This window comes from Saccopteryx leptura, chromosome 2, assembly GCF_036850995.1.
Source record: "Saccopteryx leptura isolate mSacLep1 chromosome 2, mSacLep1_pri_phased_curated, whole genome shotgun sequence".
NCBI lineage: Eukaryota > Metazoa > Chordata > Mammalia > Chiroptera > Emballonuridae > Saccopteryx > Saccopteryx leptura.
The window spans coordinates 358,517,145-358,538,093 of NC_089504.1; the positions used below are offsets into that span (position 1 = coordinate 358,517,145).

Consider the following 20,949-nt stretch of genomic DNA (forward strand, 5'->3'; position numbering starts at 1 on the left):
GCGCCTTGGTTCCGTTTCTGCTTTTCTTGGATCTCTGGGCCACATCTGTGTCCTGCAGTTCCCCTCAGACCTGCTGCCTAAGAGCAGGAACCATATCCTTCCCCATATAGCCTGGGACCCCCACCTCACTCCCAGTAGTACTGGCCCCTCCAGGAAAAAGACAGCCCCATTCCTTTGACTCATCAATCCCTGAAATGCCACACAGACACAGCTTCAGCCTTAGCAGCAGCAGCACTTTAATTCCACAAAAACTCAGAAAGCCAAAACTCATTAGAACATTCCACAACAGGTGGGCTTCAAAACCAGCAACCAATCTACTGAACCCTGAGAGTAGTGAGGCCCCTCCCAACTCACCCCCTCTACCATGCAAGGCATTCCTTGTAGCTCCACCCTGGTCTGCTGAAACGGGATGGCAGGGCACCAGCGAGCAGAAGCAGATTATTTATCTGCAGGTGCGCATCCTCGTCTGCGTGGTGTGGCCAAGAACCACTCAAGCTCCCATAGACCCTGGCACCTGAGATGTAGCCACTGAAGTACCAGTGGCCACAGTGGGAGCAGGGGCTTCCTCTGTTCTCCTTTCTTGATCACATATAGCAGTCATCATGTCTCCCAAGCCAAGACCCGAAGGCCTGGGTTCCCAGGGACTGTGTTCTAGCTAGGGAAGAGAGTTGGGGAAAATAAAGTAGCTACAGTTGGCTAACTGAATGATGTTCACATCATCCCCTCCCACCAGGAAAGCCTCTAGAACTTCCCCATATACACCTGCATAATGCCCATCAAGTGGACACGGGCCTGCTAAATAAATGCATCTTAAAGAGCCTCTCAATATATCGTTCTCCCCACCAGAGCTCCTTGAAGAGTCCTTAGGATCCCGCTGGGCCTGGCCTTTCTTGCCCTCCTGGTTACTTGCACAGAGCCTCCAACACCTCTAAGGTGCGCCGGATATCCCGGACTTGGCGCGCCAGCCCCTGCACCGGCTGCAGAGCACGCTCCAGCTCTTCACAGCGCGCGAGCAGGGTGTACATCCCCTTGATGCTCATGTCCACGGCTTCGCCTAGGGAGTCCACGGCGTCGCGATAGGTCTGAATGCAACCCACGCTCAGTGCTGTCAGCTCCTGCACCGCGCCGCCCAACCCGCGAAGCAGACGGTCCACTCTGCCGCCCAGCTCCCGACTCAGCCGCTCCAAGTCCCGCAGCACGTCAGGGTCGATGGGAGGGATGGCCGGAGTGGATAAGGACTCTGCACAGGGCGGCGCAGGCGCAGGGGGCGGGGGCGGGGGTTGAGAGGTGCTGCTCAGACGGATCTTGAGTTGCAGATTGTTGGCGACAAAGTGGGTGAGGTCGCCGTGGCGGCTCACCGTGCCCTCCAGCTCTAGAGGGCTGGAGATGGTGGCGCGACGCCCGCCGCCCGCGCAAGACTCCGCACCCCCCGCGGACCCGGAGCCGCCGCACGCCCCGCTCAGCCCGTCTAGGCTGCGGCTGTCCTGAAGGCGGCTGGAGAACGACCTGCCAGCCCTGCCGGCCACCCCCTCGCTGTCTTCCTCCTCCAGCTCAACATCCATGCCGCCGCCTCCCGGGCTCCCCCGACGGCAGACACTTTCGGATGCAGGCTTGTCCTCTGGTGGCTCAGGGTCCTCTCGTAGAGAAGGGTCGTGCTCGGGACTCGGCGCCCCCTGGCGGCTCGCCGGTCCACTCGGCGTCACTGCGCCGCTGGGCTCGTTCTCCGGAGCCTCCCGTTCCGGCCAGTGGACGACGCTGCAACTCGAAGTCTTCGGAGACGCCCTGGGGTGGCGACTCGAGCCTCCAACGTTCTCGGCCTTTTCCTCCCCCGACACCCGGAAGCCTGAGGGCGGACCAGAGGGCGTTCTGCCCGGCCCGCCGCCGAAGATCGCGGCTTGCTGTCCCCCCAAAGCTAGAAGGTCTGCCTCGGGCCCAGGCTGCCCCCGGAACGACTCCATACTGCAGTTGGGGGCAGGAACCGAGGAATTGGTTCTCCCCGGCTCGGGAGGCGTCGGCGGCGCCTTTAAGGGGCGTTGGTAGAGGCACGCCGAAGGGCTGCGGGCTGACAATGGGAAGGACGGGAGCAACACTCTGATTGGCCACGGCGACCAGGAAGTCCCGGAAGAAGTGCTGTTATTGAACAGCCGGACACAAGTGAGAGCCAGCGGGGTGGAGATAAGAGGGTGACAGCTGCTCTCCTCGCTCCGCCCTTTCGAAAAGTTGAGGGGGCGGATCTTAAAGACGAAGGTTCTGAAATACCAGTCCTCCAGGGGCCGGGCTGAGACTTTTTCCTCCCGCAATGGTCACGCCCACAATTGTTGCTTAGCAACCACACCGCGGCAGGATCAGACCTGAGACCGAAACAGTATCTCCTACTTGGACCATCGGGATTGAACCGCACCTACTTGAGCAGGAAGGATGAAAACAATCCTCAGCAGAACATGAATGGTTCGTACCGTTATCCTGGGCCCACAGAACTAGCAGATGAACTACCCAGAGCGACTAGCGCTGGACGGCGAAGCGGCTGTAAGGGCTTTCCTGGGCTTTTGCCACGCTGTTTTCTCTTACCCCCTACAGAGTCTCTTCCCTTGTAGGATGACACGTTATTTTCCCACTAGGTAAAATATTAAGTAAGTGAATGTCTCCACATGAAGATCAGAGCCCTGGTACCATTCTGACCTCATCTCTTCTTTCTCATCCCCTTCCTGGTCCTCTTGGAGCCACACAAACCTCCTCACTGTTCCTCTGCAGGACCTCAGGGATTTACACTTGCTCTAGACTTTTTTTTCCTTTTGAAGCTGAGTCTACCAAGAAAAATTTTCAACTTGAATATTTCTCCTTTCTTTCTCTCCTCCAGGTTCTTATTTAAATGTTATCTTTTCAGTGAGACTTCTCCTCATTCTGTTTAAAATTTTACCACTTTCCCAACAATCCCGTCTTCCCTCCCTGCCTTTTCTCTGTAGCATTCATTACCATCTGACATACTATATATTTTGCTTACTTGCTCATGTAAACTCCAGGAGGGTAAGGCATTTTGTCTGCGTTGTGCTCTTCTGTATCCCAAGTGCTCAGAACAGTGTTTGGTGTATAGTAGGTGCTCAATAAATATTTAAGAAAATGAGGCCCTGGACAGATGGCTTAGTTGGTTAGAGCCTCCTCCTGATACCCCAAGGTTGTGGGTTTGATCCCGTCAGAGTATATACAAGACTCAACCAATAAATGCATAAACAAATGGAAACAAAACGATGTCTCTCTCTCTCCCTAAAATCAATATATTAAAAAAAAGAAAATGATTCCACATCATTAATCCCTCTTTTGACTTGAACTCATTCAACATGTGTTTTTATCACTTGCACCCAGAGTCTATTCCAACCTTAAGTGTTAATGTTCTTATTTTTCAAATCTTATTTCTTTTATTTTTTAAGTGAGAGGAGGGGAGATAGTAAGACAGACTCCTGCATACCCGGGATCCACCTGGCAACCCGCGTCTGGGGCCAATGCTTGAATCAACAGAATCACTGACTGGGAGAGGGGGAGAGAGAGAAGCCAATGGTTGCTTCTCCTATGCGCCATAACCAGGAATTGAACCTGGTATGTCCACACACTAAGCTGATGGTCTATCCACTGAGCCTCCTGGAGATTTAAAATTGGATACCTGACCAGACGGTGGTGCAATGGATAGAGTGTTGGTCTGAGATGCTGAGGACCCAGGTTCGAAACCCCAAGGTTGCCAGCTTGAGTGCTGGCTTGAGCACGGGGTTGCTGGTTGCTGGCTTGAGTGTGGGATCATAGATATGACCCCATGGTCTCTGGCTTGACCCCAAAGGTTGCTGGCTTAAAGGGTCACTAGCTCAGCAGGAGGTAGTGACTAGCTCCTGCTGGGAGCTAGTCTATCCACTAGCTCTCCAAGAGGCTCAGTGGATAGACCATCAGCTTAGTGTGTGGACATACCAGGTTCAATTCCTGGTTATGGCGCATAGGAGAAGCGACCATTGGCTTCTCTCTCTCCCCCTCTCCCAGTCAGTGATTCTGTTGATTCAAGCATTGACCTCAGACGCGGGTTGCCAGGTGGATCCCGGGTATGCAGGAGTCTGAACCCCGCCCCCTCCTTAAGGCACATACGAGAAAGCAATCAATGAACAACCGAAGTGCCACAACTATGAGTTGATGCTTCTCACCTCTCTCCCTTCTTGTCTGTCTCTGTTTCTCCCTAAAAAAAAAAAAGGGCTCTCCCACTTACTAGTTATGTGACTTTTGGCAGATCATGTGTCTCAGTTGCCTTACCTGCTAGGGTAAACCTACAGCAAACATCATACTTAACAGTGAAAACTTAATCAGGAACGAGACACCATCAGTGTTGTTTCTGTTCACTCGTGTACTAGATCCTGACTAGAGCAGTAAAACAAACAGAAAAAGACAACTTCTAGGGTACAGCACTGTTCAGTTGCTTCTAGGTGGGCAGGGATGAATCAGGAGAAAGACGAGAGGTCAGACAAGTGGGAGTGAGAAATAAGAGGTGGGCAGAGATCAGGCTTCATAGAGAGGGTCTGCAGTCTCCAGCACCTTCAGACCCTAGGAGTTAGAACAGAGGAAAGACAGTGGGGGCAGGGTGGCCGGCAGCTGACCAGGTCAGTATCAGAGCTGAGGGCAGAATGCTACCAGGGGCAGCGACGTGGTACCCATCCTGGCATCCAGCAGGGGCAACTCCCCAGCCTCCTCCCACTGGGCACAGCTTCCTCCCCAGCAAAGTGTTCATCTGTAAACATCTATACACATCATTATAAAAAGCTTCAGCCTTTACTAAATAAAAAGAGGTAGAATACAGATAAGGGAACAGGCCAGAGACCCCCACCTTCCAACTACACATATACAGACATACAAATATAGATGCAACTGAGTAAATGACAGGGACGATTCAAGGGACAGACTGAAGGGCCGAGGGTGGCAGCACCCTCCGAGAGTGGGCCCGGACCCAAGGGTGGGCTGAGACCTGGGCCAAGGGCAGACGTTCTGAGGGGTTATGTTTGAGCAGCTTGGAGATGAGGTCCTGGGCTCCCACGGGCATGGAAGAGGGGAATTTCAGGTCCACCTGCAGCAATAAAGGAGAAGGATCTGTAAGCTTCATCCTGGCTGCTTTTCCCTCGACTGCCCGGTCTATCTGGAGAGTTACATAGGCCCCACGACTACGTTCTTCGCATCCCCAGCCCGTAAGATCCGCAGCCCGCACAAAGCCCTATGACACTCCGGGTCAGCCCTCCAACCTTGACAATGCGCCGGTAAGTTTCATTGTGTGATGCGCTCTCAAAGGGGGGGTTTCCCACCAGCAGCTCATAGCAGAGTACTCCGATGCACCACAGGTCCACCTTCTCGTTGTGCATGCGCCCCTCAATCATCTCTGGAGGCAGGTAGTCCAGGGTGCCACACATTGTCTTCCTCCTGGGTGGGGTGCAGGAGTGGGCAGGGATGCCAGAGACAAATGGCCTCTCCTTTCCCAGCTGCCTGACGACAGGGAGGCACCAGGATGAACCAGGGGAGTGTTCTAACCTGGTTCTGACAGGGCTTCGGGGGTAGTAGTGGGGTGAAGATATAAACCAGAGCCCAGAGGTAGGTTTACACACTGCCTCAGCATTTCCACACTGACGGCTATGTCTTCATCAGATAAGAGGGCAATGTTCATCTTAAAATTAAAGGGAAAACTGGGGACATCTTGAATGTCCATCAAGCATGTCCTGCTTAAATAAATCACATTACATTGCTACAATGCAATACTATGAAGTCACTAAAAATGATGTGGGAGTATTCTCAGCATGGTAAGAGAGTCCCAATATACTGAATAAGAAATCTGGGCAGCCTGCCCTGTGGTGGCACAGTGGCTAGAGCATCAACCTGGGACGCTGAGGTTGCCATTAAGCCCGGGCAAGGCACATACAGCAAGCAACCAATGAACAACTAAAGTGAAGCAACTATGAATTGATAATTCTTGCTCCCCCCCTCCCGTAAAATCAATAAATAAAAAATATTTTTTTATGATTTTATTTATTCATTTTAGAGAGGAGGCGGGGGGAGAGAAGCAGGAAGCATCAACTCCCATATATGCTTTGACCAGGAAAGCCCAGGGTTTTGAAACCAGTGACCTCAGCGTTCCAGGTTGACGCTTTATCCACTGCACCACCACAAGTCAGGCAATAAAACCTTTAAAGAAAAAAATCTGGGCAACAAAATCGTGTCTCCTATTTTTATAAAGATATTGCTGTCTATATATTTACATGAAGACATACCCAAATGTTTCTGGATAACAAGATCTGGAGTGGTTTTATTCTGAACATCCCAGCCTCAACCCAGGGCTGGCCTCCTGGCTCCTGTACCTCAGGGAGGGGGCATGCACAGACCAGCCGAAGTCAGCAATCTTCAACTCCCCCTGCAGCCCCAAGAGTAGGTTCTCTGGCTTTATGTCTCTGTGAATCACTTTTTTCCTGTGGCAATACATCAAAGCGTCTGCCAGCTCCTCCATGATCTGGGAAGGCCAATGACAGGCAGTCAGACAAGGACAGGCCTCCGGAGGCAAGCAGCACCCTCCCCAGCCTCAGGCCCATTGCAGGCGTCTGGGGGCGCCGACCCCTTCCCAACCGTGGCTGTTCGTGGCTCGTCAAAAGTGCGGCACTTCTGCAACTCCTTATAGAGCTCCCCACGGGGGGCATACTCCAGAATCAAGTAGATCCTTCGACGGTCATAGAAATAGTTGTAGAGACGCAAAATGTTGGGATGCCTGAAAAAAGAGACAGAAGAGGCCTCAGGCCGAAGCCTGGCAGAAAGAAATTGGAAAGATGACAGGTCCCATACGGGGCAAATGGCAGTCAGATCCAGACCAGGCTGCGGACACCAGGGCTGGAAGCGGTAAGGGGGAACCAGAAATAGCTCTGCGATTCTGGATTCCGGCCAGAATTGAGAGCTCAGAGGGGCTAAGTGCCAGTCTGGATGTGGTGGGGTTGAAAGCGCAGCTGGGGGAGGGCTTTGGCTCAGTGGGCATTGACCATACATACTGCAGGTGTGCCTGGATCTCGATCTCCCTGCGAAGCTGGTGCTCCACACCCTCCTTCTCTATCTGAGATTTGAAGAGGACCTTGAGCGCCACGATGAAATGGCTTTTCTTCTCCCGGGCTAAGTACACGTTTCCAAACTTGCCTTTGCCCAGAGGACGCCCAATCTCAAAATCATCAATTGTGAAAGACCGCCTGATGACAGAGTGGGGTAAAGGCAGCTGAGCACGGCTTTGGGGGCCACCCGAGGCACCTGCCTTCTCTCTGTACCTCCGCCCATCCCTCCCTTAGCCCCATTTTCTCTTCCAAGGGAGATGAAGATAGATCAGGCTCTCTTGCCTGCATCCCTATGCCTCCTGCCCTTAGCTTCTATCTCCCTCATTTCCTCCCTGTTCACTGTCTCCCCCCAACCCTCTGGCCACCCCATGCCTTGGGCACTTACATTAAGTTGGGTGTCCCACTGCTGTTCTGGCCAGGGGCAGCTAAGAAAAGAACAGGTAAGTTGAGGCTGTCCTTTGACTTCAGCCCTGTACCCTTCCCAGACTCTAGTCCTCTCGGGTCAATCCTCTTCCCCTTGTTCCAGTTACCTGTGGGCTGGGCATTGGAGCGGCCCATGAGGACAAGCGAAGATGGGGTGGTAGGCTCCTTGTGGAGGACTCTCTGTGGCAGGGTGTTCAGGCCAGACTGAGCCTGAGAAGGAGCACAGGAAGATCTGAGGATGCCTTTGTCCCAGTGACCAGGTTAGAATGTGCTGCAGCAGCATTTCAAAACTTGCTATGCAGCTGCCCACCCAACACCCACCCAATGCCAGTTCAAACTGGAGCACAGAGACAATACTGCTACTCAGCCCCAACAATCTGCTCAGAATCCCATATTAATGGGTTATTAATAAACAAGCTAAACCAGCTTAAGATGAGCAGCAGCCTGACCAGGCGGTGGCGCAGTGGATAGAGCGTCTGACTGGGATGTGGAAGGACCCAGGTTCGAGACCCCGAGCTCACCAGCTTGAGTGCAGGCTCATCTGGTTTGAGCAAAAAAGCTCACCAGCTTGAGCCCAAGGTCGCTGGCTCAAGCAAGGGGTTACTCGGTCTGCTGTAGCCCCATGGTCAAGGCACATATGAGAAAGCAATCAATGAACAACTAAGGTGTTGCAATGCGCAACTTAAAACTAATGATTGATGCTTCTCATCTCTCCGTTCCTGTCTGTCTATCCCTCTCTCTGATTCTCTGTCTCTAAAATGAATAAATAGAATCATAAAAAAATATTTTTTATTTATTGATTTTACGGGAGGGGGGGGAGCAAGAATTATCAATTCATAGTTGCTTCAGTGGTAAAGAGTGCAGGAGTCCCAGATTCGATTCCTGGCCAGGGCACACAGGAAAAGCACCCATCTGCTTTCCCACACCTCTCCTTCCTCTCTGTCCCTCTCTACCCCTCCCGCAGCAGAGGCTCCATTGGAGCAAAGTTGGCCCGGGCACTGAGGATGGCTCTGTGGCCTCTGCCTCAGGCACTAGAATGGCTCTGATTGCATGCAGCAGAGCGATGCCCCAAGATGGGCAGAGCATCGCCCTCTGGTGAGCATGCCGGGTGGATCCCGGTCGGGCGCATGCGGGAGTCTGTCTGACTGCCTCTCCGTTTCCAGCTTTGGAAAAATACAAAATAATAATAATAATAATAAGGTTAAAAATACAAAATAATAATAATAATAATAAGGTTAAAAATATAAAACATTCTCATGTATTACAATCCATTCATTTCCTACCGCTCATGTTCAAGGTTGCGGGTGGCTGGAGCCAATCACAGCTGTCCTCCGGGACAACACCAAATTTTTATTGGATAATGCGTAAAGTACACAGGTCATTGTATGGCTCTCACTGAATTACATTTTAAAATATGTGGCATACATGGCTCTCTCAGCCAAAAAGGTTCCCAACCCCTGGCCCTAAAAACCTGTTCCCAGTGATATTACTATCATGATCTGAAGGCCCAACCCTGCCAGCTCAGTCTGTTAGCATCTGTGTATTAACAGGAAGGTTTATCCCTGCAGAGGCGCTCACAGGCTGACCAGAAGCAAGCTGGCAACACTTGACAGGATGTGGCTGCAAAGAACCAGACCAAGTTCTGCTACCTAACTCTTGGACCATAACGAAGCAAGTGCTTAGAATGTCGCCCTCTACAAGCGGGTGGGGGGAGGGTAAGTGAGAAAGTCCTTACCATCTGCCGGCCGTAGGGCCAGGGGTAGGCGTTCTCCTTCTGAGTCATCCTTAGAGGGAAAGGGGGAAGAGAGCTGAGCAAACAAGGGAAACAAAACCGTAAGAAGCAGGAAAAGGAGTGAGCGAGAAAAGGACCGATCTAGCCGAAAGCGATTGAAAGCGATTGCCTGGGGCTGGTGAGAGGGAGCAAGACAACACTTCGCCTGCATCGCGGCGCACTGGGGCGCGGGTACTTACGACTCTGCCCAGCAACACGCCCCGCCCCTTTCCAGGACCCTCTCTCTACCCTTGACCACTGAGCAGCCGGAAGGAGTGCGCGCGGGCACGCCCAACGGACCCCCGATCTGCCTGTTCACCTGCCCTCTCCCTGCGCGAAAGGTGGTCGGCTCACCTGAGGTCCGTGGCACAGTTCAACTCCAGGCGGCTGACAAACGACTGAATTACCCTGGCCGGGTCCCAGCAGAGGCTCTTTCAAATCTCTCGCCCTGGTCCTATTGGCCGAGCGCGCTGCCCATGCTCAATCTTCATTGGCTGGATGTCCCGTGACGTTTCCTTGGGGGCCCAATGGAAGAGGTGAATTGAGAGGTTTCGCAAGCTCAGGTTCCGGGTTTAGGAAAGTTTCACTTTTTCCCCAACCAAATGGTTTTATATTCTTTTTTTTTTTTTTTTTTTTTTTTTTCTGTATTTTTCTGAAGCCGGAAACGGGGAGAGACAGTCAGACAGACTCCCGCATGCGCCCGACCGGGATCCACCCGGCACGCCCACCAGGGGCGATGCTCTGCCCACCAGGGGGCGATGCTCTGCCCCTCCGGGGCGTCGCTCTGTTGCGACCAGAGCCACTCTAGCGCCTGGGGCAGAGGCCGAGGAGCCATCCCCAGCGCCGGGGCCATCTTTGCTCCAGTGGAGCCTCGGCTGCGGGAGGGGAAGAGAGAGACAGAGAGGAAGGAGAGGGGGAGGGGTGGAGAAGCAGATGGGCGCTTCTCCTGTGTGCCCTGGCCGGGAATGGAACCCGGGACTTCTGCACGCCAGGCCGACGCTCTACCACTGAGCCAACCAGGGCCTTTTTTTTTTTTTTTTTTAATTTTAATCTTCAGTATATCTGGAATGTATCTCTGTGTATGTATGAACTAGGGTCTAACTTTGTTTTCTGCCAGATGAGAGCTAGTTAAGCTAGCAACCTTTGTTAGGCAAACTACACCATCCCAGTGGTATTTCAATGCTCCCCTTGATGTATGAAGTCATTATAGATACTTGGATCTTTTTCTGGACTCTATTCTGTTCCATTGTTCGTTTGCTTGTGCGTTTACTCTTGCGTCGTTATTATTTTGTTCTTTAAAGTCTTCGCTCCTATTCCTAGTAGATATTTTCCACCAGCAGACGTTTCTCTGCAGGTCTCCTGACGAAGGCCACATTGTTCGGACGACTCTCACTTCTCATCGTCCTGCCACGCTCCCTTTTCTGCTCTTTCTGACCCCGGACTTCATTATTGAGTTAAATAAATACATTTGGATACCGTATATGAAGTAACTAGTGGATATTTGTAAGTAGTGTTGCCTCTCCAGCACCCTTCCTCTTTTTTCAAATAAAAACACCCTCATTTTGCCTGTCTCCCCATTCCGTGTGGTCTGTTTTTGTTGCTGCCAACTCCAAATCCCTAACTTGATCAAGACCTACTGTAGTGGGTATTGTGGTTATCTAGCCATCGTCCATTCTCTGGGTGATTTCCACTTCCTGAAAATACCTTGAGTTTTGGGAGAAGGAAGCTGACCCTATCCCAGATCCAGAAGTGGACGGTGTTTGATTTATGTCAGTCAACACCTTTTCATCTGGAGTCATCCAGGATCATGGTCACTGATTCAGGGATAAGCTTGTGACACAAGGGGACCATTTAGTGGGAATTTTAGAATTCTCCAGAATGCTGGACAGAAACTCCTTTTCTCCTGCTGGCAGTAGACAAGGAAGCATGCATGAAGCTGACATTGCAGAATGCAGAAGAGACTCAGGAAGAACCTAAGACTTGGATGCCTATTTCCGTACTTTCCTTACATAAGGCAAAGTCTCCTTCCCACTGAAATTGTGAATACAAGAAGGCAATAACAGAAACAATAATTAATTGAAAAAGAAAACAAAAGAAAATTTGCTTTGCTTGAAAAAGTAACACAACATTTTGGACAGCAGTACATTTAGTGGTATAGCTATGGAGAAGCTTTAATCCTAGAACTGGAGTTTCAGGAATTTATGTCATGGACTTAACTCACCAGAGCCACAGAAATAATAGAGATGCTCATGGTAACATTTATTTTATTTATTTACTTATTTTTAATTTTTCTATTGACAAGAGAAAGAGAGAGAGAGAGGAGCATTGACTCCTGGTTCCACTTAGTTGTGCACTCATCAGTTGCTTCTCGTGTGTGCCCTGACCTGGAATTGTGCCCATGACCTGGGTATGCCAGGACGATACTCTAACCATTAAGCAACCCAGCCAGGGCTCGTAGTAACATTTTTAAATAATAAGAAAGAGTGCAGACAACCAAAATGTCTTCCTTTAGATAGAAGATTGTTTAATACAGTAGTCTCCTCTTATCCACCAGGGACAGTTCCAAGACAGTCCCCCAGCGGATGCCTGAAACCATAGGTAGTAACAAATCCTATACAGTAGGCAATAATGACAAGAAAAAGATTTGTATATGTCCCAATACAAACACAACCATGACCCACTGTAGGCCTAACTAAGTACACATCAGCAAAATTGCAGCTTTTATCCCTCTGAATATTTTCGATCTGCGGTTGTTTTAATCCATGATGTTAAACCCTCAGAAAGAGGGCCAACTGTATAATACTCACCGGTTAATCACTTAGTAGCCATTTGGTTATCAGATCGACTATTGTGGTATCACAGAGCTTGTACTCAAATAACCCTATTGTACTTATTAATGGTCCCTGAAATCTGACCAGATGGTGGCGCAGTGGGTAGAGCGTCGGACTGGGATGCAGAGGACGCAGGTTCGAGACCCCGAGGTCACCAACCCAAGGTCGCTGGCTCCAGCAAGGAGTTACTCGGCCTGCTGAAGGCCCGTGGTCAAGGCAAATATGAGAAAGCAATCAATGAATAACTAAGGTGTTGCAACGCGCAATAAAAAAACTAATGATTGATGCTTCTCATCTCCATCCGTTCCTATCTGTAAAAAAAAAAAAAAATAATGATAATGGTCCCTAAAGCGTAAGAGTAGTGACGCCAGCAATTCAGATATGCCAAAGAGAATCTGTAAAGTGCGACCTTTAAGTGGAAAAGGTATGCATGTATGTACAGGGAAAAACTTCATAGGTACAGTTTTCAATCATGGATTCAACCAACATAACAAAAAAATATATATATATTTTTTCATTTTTCTGAAGCCTGGAAACAGGGAGAGACAGACTCCCGCATGCGCCCGACCGGGATCCACCCGGCACGCCCACCAGGGGCGAAGCTCTGCCCACCTGGGGGCGATGCTCTGCCCATCCTGGGCGTCGCCATGTTGCGACCAGAGCCACTCCAGCGCCTGAGGCAGAGGCCACAGAGCCATCCCCAGCGCCCGGGCCATCTTTGCTCCAATGGAGCCTTGGCTGCGGGAGGGGAAGAGAGAGACAGAGAGGAAGGCGCGACGGAGGGGTGGAGAAGCAAATGGGCGCTTCTCCTGTGTGCCCTGGCCGGGAATCGAACCCGGGTCCTCTGCACGCTAGGCCGATGCTCTACCGCTGAGCCAACCGGCCAGGGCTGAGCCAACCGGCCAGGGCACAAAAATATTTTTAAATTTTTTTTTAACAGAGACAGAGAGAGAGTCAGAGAGAGGGATAGGTAGGAACAGACAGGAACGGAGAGAGATGAGAAGCATCAATCATGAGTTTTTTGTTGCAAAACCTTAGTTGTTCATTGATTGCTTTCTCATATGTGCCTTGACCATGGGCCTTCAGCAGACCCAGTAACCCCTTGCTGGAGCAAGCGACCTTGGGTTCAAGCTGGTGAGCTTTGCTTAAAGAATATGAGTCCGCACTCAAGCTGGGGACCTCGGGGTCTCGAACCTGGAATCCTCCTCATCGCAGTCCGATGCTCTAGCCACTGAGCCACCGCCTAGTCAGGCCAAAAGTATTTTTTAAAAGTATTATGTAGCTCTGGCCGGTTGGCTCAGCGGTGGAGCGTCAGCCTGGCGTGCAAAAGTCCCGGGTTCGATTCCCGGCCAGGGCACACAAGAGAAGCGCCCATTTGCTTCTCCACCCCTTCCCCTCTCTTTCCTCTCTGTCTCTCTTTTCCCCTCCCGCAGCCGAGGCTCCATTGGAGCAAAGATGGCCTGGGCGCTGGGGATGGCTCCTTGGCCTCTGCCCCAGGCGCTAGAGTGGCTCTGGAGTGGCTCTGGTCTCAACAGAGCGACGCCCCCGGAGGGGCAGAGCGTCGCCCCCTGGTGGGCAGAGCGTCGCCCCCTGGTGGGCGTGCCGGGTGGATCCCGGTCAGGCGCATGCGGGAGTCTGTCTGACTGTCTCTCCCCGTTTCTAGCTTCAGAAAAATACAAAAAAAAAAAAAAAAAAGTAAGTATTATGACCAGCCGTTGGCAGAGTGGATAGAATGTCGGACTGGGATGTGGAGGACCCAGGTTCGAGACCCTGGGGTTGCCAGCATGAGCTCATGAACTCATCTGGTTTGAGCAAGGCTCACCAGCTTGAGCCCAAGGTCGCTGGCTCCAGTAAGGAATCTCTTGGTCTGCTGTAGCCCCACCCCACACCCCAATCAAGGCACATATGAGAAAGCAATCAATGAACAACTAAGGAGTCTAAACGAAGAATTGATGTTTCTCATCTCTCTCCTTTCCTATCTGTCCCTCTCTCTGTCACCACCAAAAAAAAAAAAAGATGTTGCTTGACCAGTGGTGGCACAGTGGAGTGGATAGAGCATTGACCTGGAACACTGGATCATCAACATGATCCCAAGATCCCTGACTTGAAGCCCAAAGGTCGCTGGCTTGAACCCAAGGTCGCTGTCTCAACTTGAGCCTCCTCCCTCAACACGTCCTGTTAAGGCACATAAGAGAAGCAATCAATAAACAACTAAAGTGAAGCAACTAGAGTTGATGCTTCTCACTCTCTCTCTCCTCTCTCTCTCAAAATTAATAAAAAATGAAATGCACCTGACTGGGTGGTGGCCCAGTGGATAGGGCGTTGGACTGGGATTCGGAGGACCCAGGTTCACAGGCTCATCTAGTTTGAGCAAAGCTCACCAGCTTGAGCCCAAGGTTGCTGGCTAGAGCAAGGGGTCACTGGGTCTGCTGTAGCCCCCCCCCCCCCCATCAAGGCACATATGAGAAAGCAATCAATGAACAACTAAAGTGCTGCAACTAAGAACTGATGCTTCTGATCTCTCTCCCTCCCTGTCTGTCCCTCTCTCTGACTCTCTCTGTCACTAAATAAATAAACACTAAATAAATAAATAAAAATGCTATGTTGTTACTGAACTACATGTACTATGTTAGGCCCAAGATGGTTGCATGGTTGCATCTGTACTAGACATAGACCTTTTTTTTGGTCATTATTCCCTAAGCAATACAGTATGACAACTATTTATGCAGCACTTTCATTATATAAATATTAGGTATTACAAGTAATCTGAGATGGTTTATAGAATACAGGAGGATGTGCATATGTTATATGCAAATATTACACCATTTTATATACCCCTGAGCATCTGAAGGTTTTGGTATCCAAGGGGGTCCTGGAACCAATCCCCCTCAGACACCAAGGGATGACAAAGGGATGATTTACATCCAGTCGGGACAAAGCTGTTGGCACCAGATTTCAGTAAGCTATTCAGAACTGTGGACAATTTAAAACTTACAAATTTTTTATTTCTGAAATTTTCCACTTAATATTTTCAGACCATGGTTGATTGCGGGTATCTAAAACTTCCCTCAGAAAGTGAAACTGCTGAGAAGGGGGAACTTTTTGTAGTTTACGGAGTTCCTCGACTTTTAAGTGGTCACTAAAATTATAATTTAAGGACTACAGAATCATATTTCTATTACAATTATAATTAAAAACACTGGAGTACAAGATTACGGACACTACTGGAAGCTAAATTGCCAAAATTTAAATGTGGTTTAGGACAATGAGTATAAATTACTATTATGTTAAAATTATTCATTATTGCTATATTCTTTCCAATATAGAACATTTATCACTCCAAATACATTTTGTGAACAAGATTGGGGACCGTTCATGAAAAAATTCTGTGTTAGAATACCTAAAATATCCATGGGATCAAAGGTATTGCAATTGGATGATTTGACGGAAACAGTTAAGATGAAAATAAGAGTTTCAAAGTTTGCATTTTAGGAGAAAATTTAGACACTTTAGGAAAGAAAATTACAGAAACAATGAGGTTTATATTTTTCTTATCTAACAAACTAGTTTTTTTTTTCTTTCCGGAAAAAGGTCACTGTAAGTAGTAGATACTTAAAACACCGGAGCTTTAGGACCCCCGACGTGATTTGAACACGCAGCCTTCTGATTTACATTTAGATGCTTTACTCCTGTATCACCAGGCCCTTCACAGAACACAGCTGTTGATGGTTTGCGTGAACAAATTTTACCCTCAAGCCCCACCCCTAAAATTTTATCAGATTGGTCCTCCGAGCCTCGAGTGGATTAGATGCTAGTGGATTTAGGAGTTGAAACCTTCTCCTCCGGACAAATTGTGCTTGACTTAATCACACTTGGTTTAAAACCCAATTCTTTAACCTTGGTACACATTGAGCTCACACAATATAGAAGCGATTTTTTTGTCTATGGGGTTTATTTCTGGGGATCATAAAGCCATTACGGTTTCGCTGTGGTTAGGGCCTAGATGAATTTTAGGTTTAATCTTGGCTCTGCCAGTGACCTAGCAAATCCTTTTACCTAGCCTCCCTTTACCTAGGTTTCTGTCTGTAGACCGGTGTCGGAACCCACCTGCTCCCCAAGGGATGGATGGCTTAAGCGGTGAGAGTTCCAGGGTGAAGAAAGCACGAGGAGCCGGCTTTATTCCTACTTTTAGTAGTGCCAGAGTGGTAGATGAGGTGCTCATGGATAAAGTGACCAACTTTTTTACAATGAAAAGGAGGACAAAAATAAATGGAAGAAAACAATATCGTAAATAAAAGAAACATTTTATTCATTGCAATAATACACTATAATATGATAAATGCATAATAAAAATATTTGTAATATTTTATATTATAATTATGCTTACATGACTATTAATTTTTAATAATAATTGTAAGAAAAAAGTCCTCATGCCTGACCTGTGGTGGCACAGAGGATAAAGCGTGGACCTGAAAATGCTGAGGTCGCCGGTTTGAAACCCTACCTAGGCTTGCCTGGTCAAGGCACATATGGGAGTTGATGCTTCCTGCTTCTCTCTCTCTCTCTCTCTCTCTCTGTGTCTGTCTCTACTCTTTGAAATAAATAAAATAAAAAAATTTAAATAAAAAAAAGAAAATACTCATTTAGGTACAAATACGTCACATCACACGCAATGGATCGACTCTGCATTGATTGAATCGGACATTTACAGATTAGTCTTCCAATATCAAAAAGGAGGACGGGTAGGAGGACACTTTTTGAGGGAGGACGGAACTTACAAAAGAAGGACTGTCCTCCCTAAAGAAGGACGATTGGTCACCTTATTATCGACAATAGTGGCAAGGTGCCAACGTTCCATCAGCGCAAGCGACGGAGAGACGCTGTCATGGATTAGCAGTCGCTGAGTCAGGCCACCCCGAAAGGCGTGGGAGCCAGAGAGCTTCTGAAGTCCGCTGACCAGAGCCCATATCCTGGGTCTCACTGTCATTTCCCCATAACTGAGTTATAACCACACAGTCTCTCGTGGGGTAACTGGAGCGCACTAGCGATGATGGGAGCCTAGCTTCTCACACGTGCATGCTCGGAAGCCAACAGATATTACGTCCGTTTCGGTTTCATTCATGTTCACCCTTGTCTGGGCTCTCGTCACACAGATCACAGCCCTGCCGACGCGTCTAACAACTAAATAATTAGGTGGTTTGAACACCCACATCTTGCAGTTGGCGTTGGTGGTATAGTGGTGAGCATAGCTGCCTTCCAAGCAGTTGACCCGGGTTCGATTCCCGGCCAACGCAGTGTTTATTTTTTAACTTTTCCTCGAGTCCGGCCCCAGTGCCTCACAGAGAGAGCTACTTAAGGTGACCAGCTTTCCGTGACCCCGGGGAGATGTGCCCCTTACCCCTTCCCATCGGAAGGAAAGGTATTGCACCCAGGGTAGCGAGTTCTGTGTGGATAGCAGTACCAATCCACAGCCACAAAAAAGAGGAGTCGAAAGGAAACCAGCTCCCCGGCTGATGCAGGGCGCGGGCTCAGAACCGCTTGCGGCTACTGGTAAAAACTGCTTGCTTAATTGCAAGCTGAGACTGGAAACGCGTGTTTGGGTCAAGGAGAAAGCCCCTCGCAGGAAGCCACGGCTGGCAGCGAGATTACACGGGCTGTGTCAGTTTTGTGCTGTTGCCCATCTGTGTTTTTAAAATTATCGTCAACGAATACGTCTAATAAGCATACTGAACAGTGAGAATAATGACTGGTAAACCTTTTGAATGGAGAGGATAATGGTCAATTGAGCCACAGTGCGTGTTACTTGAAGTATGCCATAAACTTGAAATTTAGAATGTGAGCTCAAGAGTCAGGATAAACTGTTCTTCCTTTTTTATTTTAATCGGAGATAATAGATAAAACTTTAATTTATCATGTATACTACTGGATTTTTTAAAAAATATCAAGTGAAACCTGTTATTAAGTTTCCTTTAGTTGGATGGAATTTTGCAACCCTAGATAATTTTTCAGCGTTTCAAAATACACTATTTGTATCATTTGGCCATAAAATTTCTCTTCCTTAAAATTATATTTATTTTCTTTTCATTACACTTTATTTTCCTGATTCTTTTCTTAATCTGGTCAATTTTAATGCCTTCTCAGTGACTGATCTTTTCCTCCAAAGGGCAATAGGAATACCTTAAATGTAGGTGCTTCTCAAAGTTGAAAGCAAAATACTCTTATTCTTTCTCTAGTCTACCTTCCTTCCTATGGCAATTTTCTCTGTTTCCATCATAGAAGCTATAAATTGAGTGACAACAAAGTCTGGTCTCTTTAGAGTTAAATTTTATCCCTAACAAAATTTCCATATATTTTTTTAATTTTATTGATTGATTTTACAGAGAGAGGAGAGGAGAGAACAAGAAGTATCAAGTCATAGTTGCTTCACTTTAGTTATTCATTGATTGCTTGTTGTATGTGCCTTGACCTGGCAAGCCCAGGGTTTTGAACCGGCAACCTCAGCGTTCCAAGTCAATGCTTTATCCACCGCGCCACCACAGGTCAGGCAAAAAATTTCCATGCTTTTATTAAAACTTCTTTCTCTTTTGATATTTCTCCCAGTTGATGATATCAATGTACTTTCAATAAGTACGAAATAAAACTATGATAACAATATTCAATTTCCCCATGTCTCCAAACCTCAGGGTACATCTTTAGCAAAATACCAAAAACATTACCTCAGAAAGGACTTTTTGATTATTTTGCTTCCCTTTCACTGCTACACTCATTTAGATGACTAAAAATGTTATCTCTCTTCCCCCAATTTGTCTCAAAATCTTTCTTCATGTGGGCACTGATAACTTGCTAAAGCACAGATAGGATAATGTTATTATTGTAAAACATGTGAAACGTTATTTTTCTCTTTTGAATTACTTTTCTCCTTATCCATGCTTCTTTTCCTTAAGCATGTTTTTAAAAATGCTTCCATTGATTTGAGAGAGAGAAGCAGAGAGAGAGAGAGAGAGAGGGAGAGAGAGAGAGGGAGAAGCACGAACTACATAGTTACACTTGGTTGTTCACTCATTGGTTTTCATGTGTGCACTGACCAGGGATTGAACCTGCAACCTGAAGTGCCCTCACAACACTATCCATTGAGCAACCTGGCCAGGACCTCTTTAAACACTCTCAGTACAGTTTAGATTTAGTGTTTGCACCTTAAGTTAAACTACTATTTATATTAAACTTTAATAAATTGTCAATATATTTATCTTAGTATAAATTATATAAACAGAATAGTTTTTCCTATAATTTAATGAAAAAGCATTAAAAAAAACATAAGGGATACTTTTTTTTGCTTGTTTTTGAAACTCAAATTCACTTTAAAACAAAAATTATAGATTAACCTTTTAATTACATCTTTCTTTAAAAGCTGTCAGATTTCCATTTCTTTGGGAGATATTTTCATCAGTGTGCTGTTCAACTCCACAGGTTAAACTTTCTGCATTATTATTAAGAACTTCATACCTATGAGCGAGATTGCCATTCATTGCTTTTTCAACCTTCAAAAAGACACAGAAGACTTACTTGACTACGAGCTGAAGTCTTTAAAGGCATGCAACGAGAATATTCTCACAATGATTATACAGAAGCTACTCAACGTACCAATGACATCAACAGGCATATCCTACCACCTCTTAAAAAGAATAGCTGAACAAGTTAAAAACTGATGTAAAGAAGAGGTAGTAGATTGGAGTCACAATGGAATGTCCAGAGGGTGTTGCAGCACAAGCTACCTAGCAGACAGCTCTTTGATAACAAGGCCCAGACCCTAACACAGGAGACAGAAAACTCCCCGACCACAAAACAGATCGTTATGTACAAAGAATGTTTGTAGTCCACCACGAAGATTAATATCAAGGAGACAATGACCACAAGTGTCGCAAAGATCACAGAACCGGGATCCCTGGGCTTGTGGGATATTTCATGTAAAGTCTCCCCCTGTTCCGCTCTGGTCCCTTCCGCTCACACCCTCCCACGGGTCACGCGGGCCTCTCTTGCCCGCGCCCCCGCGGCGGGCGCCTTCCTCCTGGTCCAGTGGAAGGTGCGAGTACCCGGGACTGAGCGTGGCGCGCCGTCCCCTCCGCAGAGCCGCACCGAGCGCACCTTGCTCCGGACAGCCTCCAACTCCTGAGATCACTTGTACAAAGGACCGCCCCGAGCTCCTTGTTTATTTTCTCTCCCGCCCTTTTTTTATCTCCATCCCAGGACCCAGTTTGGGTACTTCTTAGGTAAGTAGAATTTTAAATACAAACATCAAAGTAATAAAAAAAAGGGAAGAAAAAATAAAAACACACTTTCCTTCTCCCCGTCGGGGAATCGAACCCCGGTCTCCCGCGTGACAGGCGGGGATACTCACCACTATACTAACGAGGAAGAAGTTGAGAGGTGTTTGCTCCAAATCCTTGATCTATTCTTCCACCGCGTTCAAAGTGCTGCAGCGAGGATTTTGGAGGTTCTGTCCTTCCGATCACTGAGAAATTGACCTGAAACCTATGAACGTTCTAAACCACAACTGTGCGCGAATTCCCAGAAAGGCGGAAACAACGAGTGACCTAGACAGAGGCCGCCAATGACGCAGGGACCTGAATTCTGAGTACCTGGGTTCTCTCAAAAACACCCTGAATACATCCCACCCCCACCCCCCTTTTTACTGTCATGCACAGCTACGAGTTGACACTTATCAATCGAACCAAAAGCTGGCTCTCGCGGCTGCGCAGAAGCACCAAGCCGGGAGGAGAGAAGACAGTGTGTCTTGTCCAACCAAGTCCCGACGTGTCTGCGCTCTTCCTGG

At 48.0% G+C, this 20,949-nt stretch overlaps 2 protein-coding genes, 2 non-coding genes and 1 pseudogene across 7 annotated transcripts; 1 reads left to right on the forward strand and 4 right to left on the reverse strand.

Moving 5' to 3' along the window:
- Positions 1 to 219: 219 nt before the first annotated feature.
- BORCS6 (BLOC-1 related complex subunit 6) lies at positions 220 to 2,292 on the reverse strand. The gene has a single exon (XM_066364826.1). The coding sequence runs from the start codon at positions 1,956 to 1,958 to the stop codon at positions 903 to 905; it is 1,056 nt and encodes a 351-aa protein (XP_066220923.1). The 5' UTR covers positions 1,959 to 2,292; the 3' UTR covers positions 220 to 902.
- A 2,082-nt stretch (positions 2,293 to 4,374) lies between these two features.
- AURKB (aurora kinase B) lies at positions 4,375 to 20,798 on the reverse strand. Of its 4 annotated transcripts, none has more exons than XM_066366448.1 (10): positions 20,515 to 20,798; positions 9,643 to 9,803; positions 9,253 to 9,325; positions 7,625 to 7,727; positions 7,480 to 7,519; positions 7,041 to 7,232; positions 6,628 to 6,766; positions 6,366 to 6,514; positions 5,262 to 5,436; positions 4,375 to 5,089 (listed from the first exon to the last, which is right to left on the reverse strand). In XM_066366448.1, the coding sequence occupies exons 3-10, from the start codon at positions 9,298 to 9,300 to the stop codon at positions 4,916 to 4,918; spliced, it is 1,020 nt and encodes a 339-aa protein (XP_066222545.1). In that variant the 5' UTR covers positions 9,301 to 9,325; positions 9,643 to 9,803; positions 20,515 to 20,798; the 3' UTR covers positions 4,375 to 4,915. The 4 variants fall into 4 exon arrangements, with proteins under 4 accessions (XP_066222545.1, XP_066222546.1, XP_066222547.1 ...); XM_066366449.1 differs by lacking the exon at positions 20,515 to 20,798 and adding an exon at positions 10,038 to 10,175; XM_066366450.1 differs by lacking the exon at positions 20,515 to 20,798 and having other exon boundaries at positions 9,253 to 9,301; positions 9,643 to 9,956.
- TRNAG-UCC (transfer RNA glycine (anticodon UCC)) lies at positions 17,342 to 17,413 on the forward strand. Its single transcript has one exon. It is a non-coding gene; the product is annotated as a tRNA-Gly (tRNA).
- On the reverse strand, positions 19,490 to 20,815 carry LOC136392383 (magnesium transporter NIPA2 pseudogene; annotated as a pseudogene).
- Positions 20,460 to 20,531, reverse strand: TRNAD-GUC (transfer RNA aspartic acid (anticodon GUC)). The gene has a single exon. It is a non-coding gene; the product is annotated as a tRNA-Asp (tRNA).
- Positions 20,816 to 20,949: the final 134 nt, after the last annotated feature.

Bases quoted from the DNA above. Each gene is read 5' to 3' on its own strand.
- BORCS6 (XM_066364826.1), bottom strand. From the start codon at position 1,958: ATGGAGTCGTTCCGGGGGCAGCCTGGGCCCGAGGCAGACCTTCTAGCT.
- AURKB (XM_066366448.1), bottom strand. From the start codon at position 9,300: ATGACTCAGAAGGAGAACGCCTACCCCTGGCCCTACGGCCGGCAGATG. The intron at 7,233-7,479 runs GTAAGTGCCCAA...CTCTGTCATCAG, and splicing joins AGTGGGACACCCAACTTAAT to GCGGTCTTTCACAATTGATG. The intron at 5,437-6,365 runs GTACAGGAGCCA...CACCCCACCCAG, and splicing joins GTGCATGCCCCCTCCCTGAG to GAGGAAGACAATGTGTGGCA.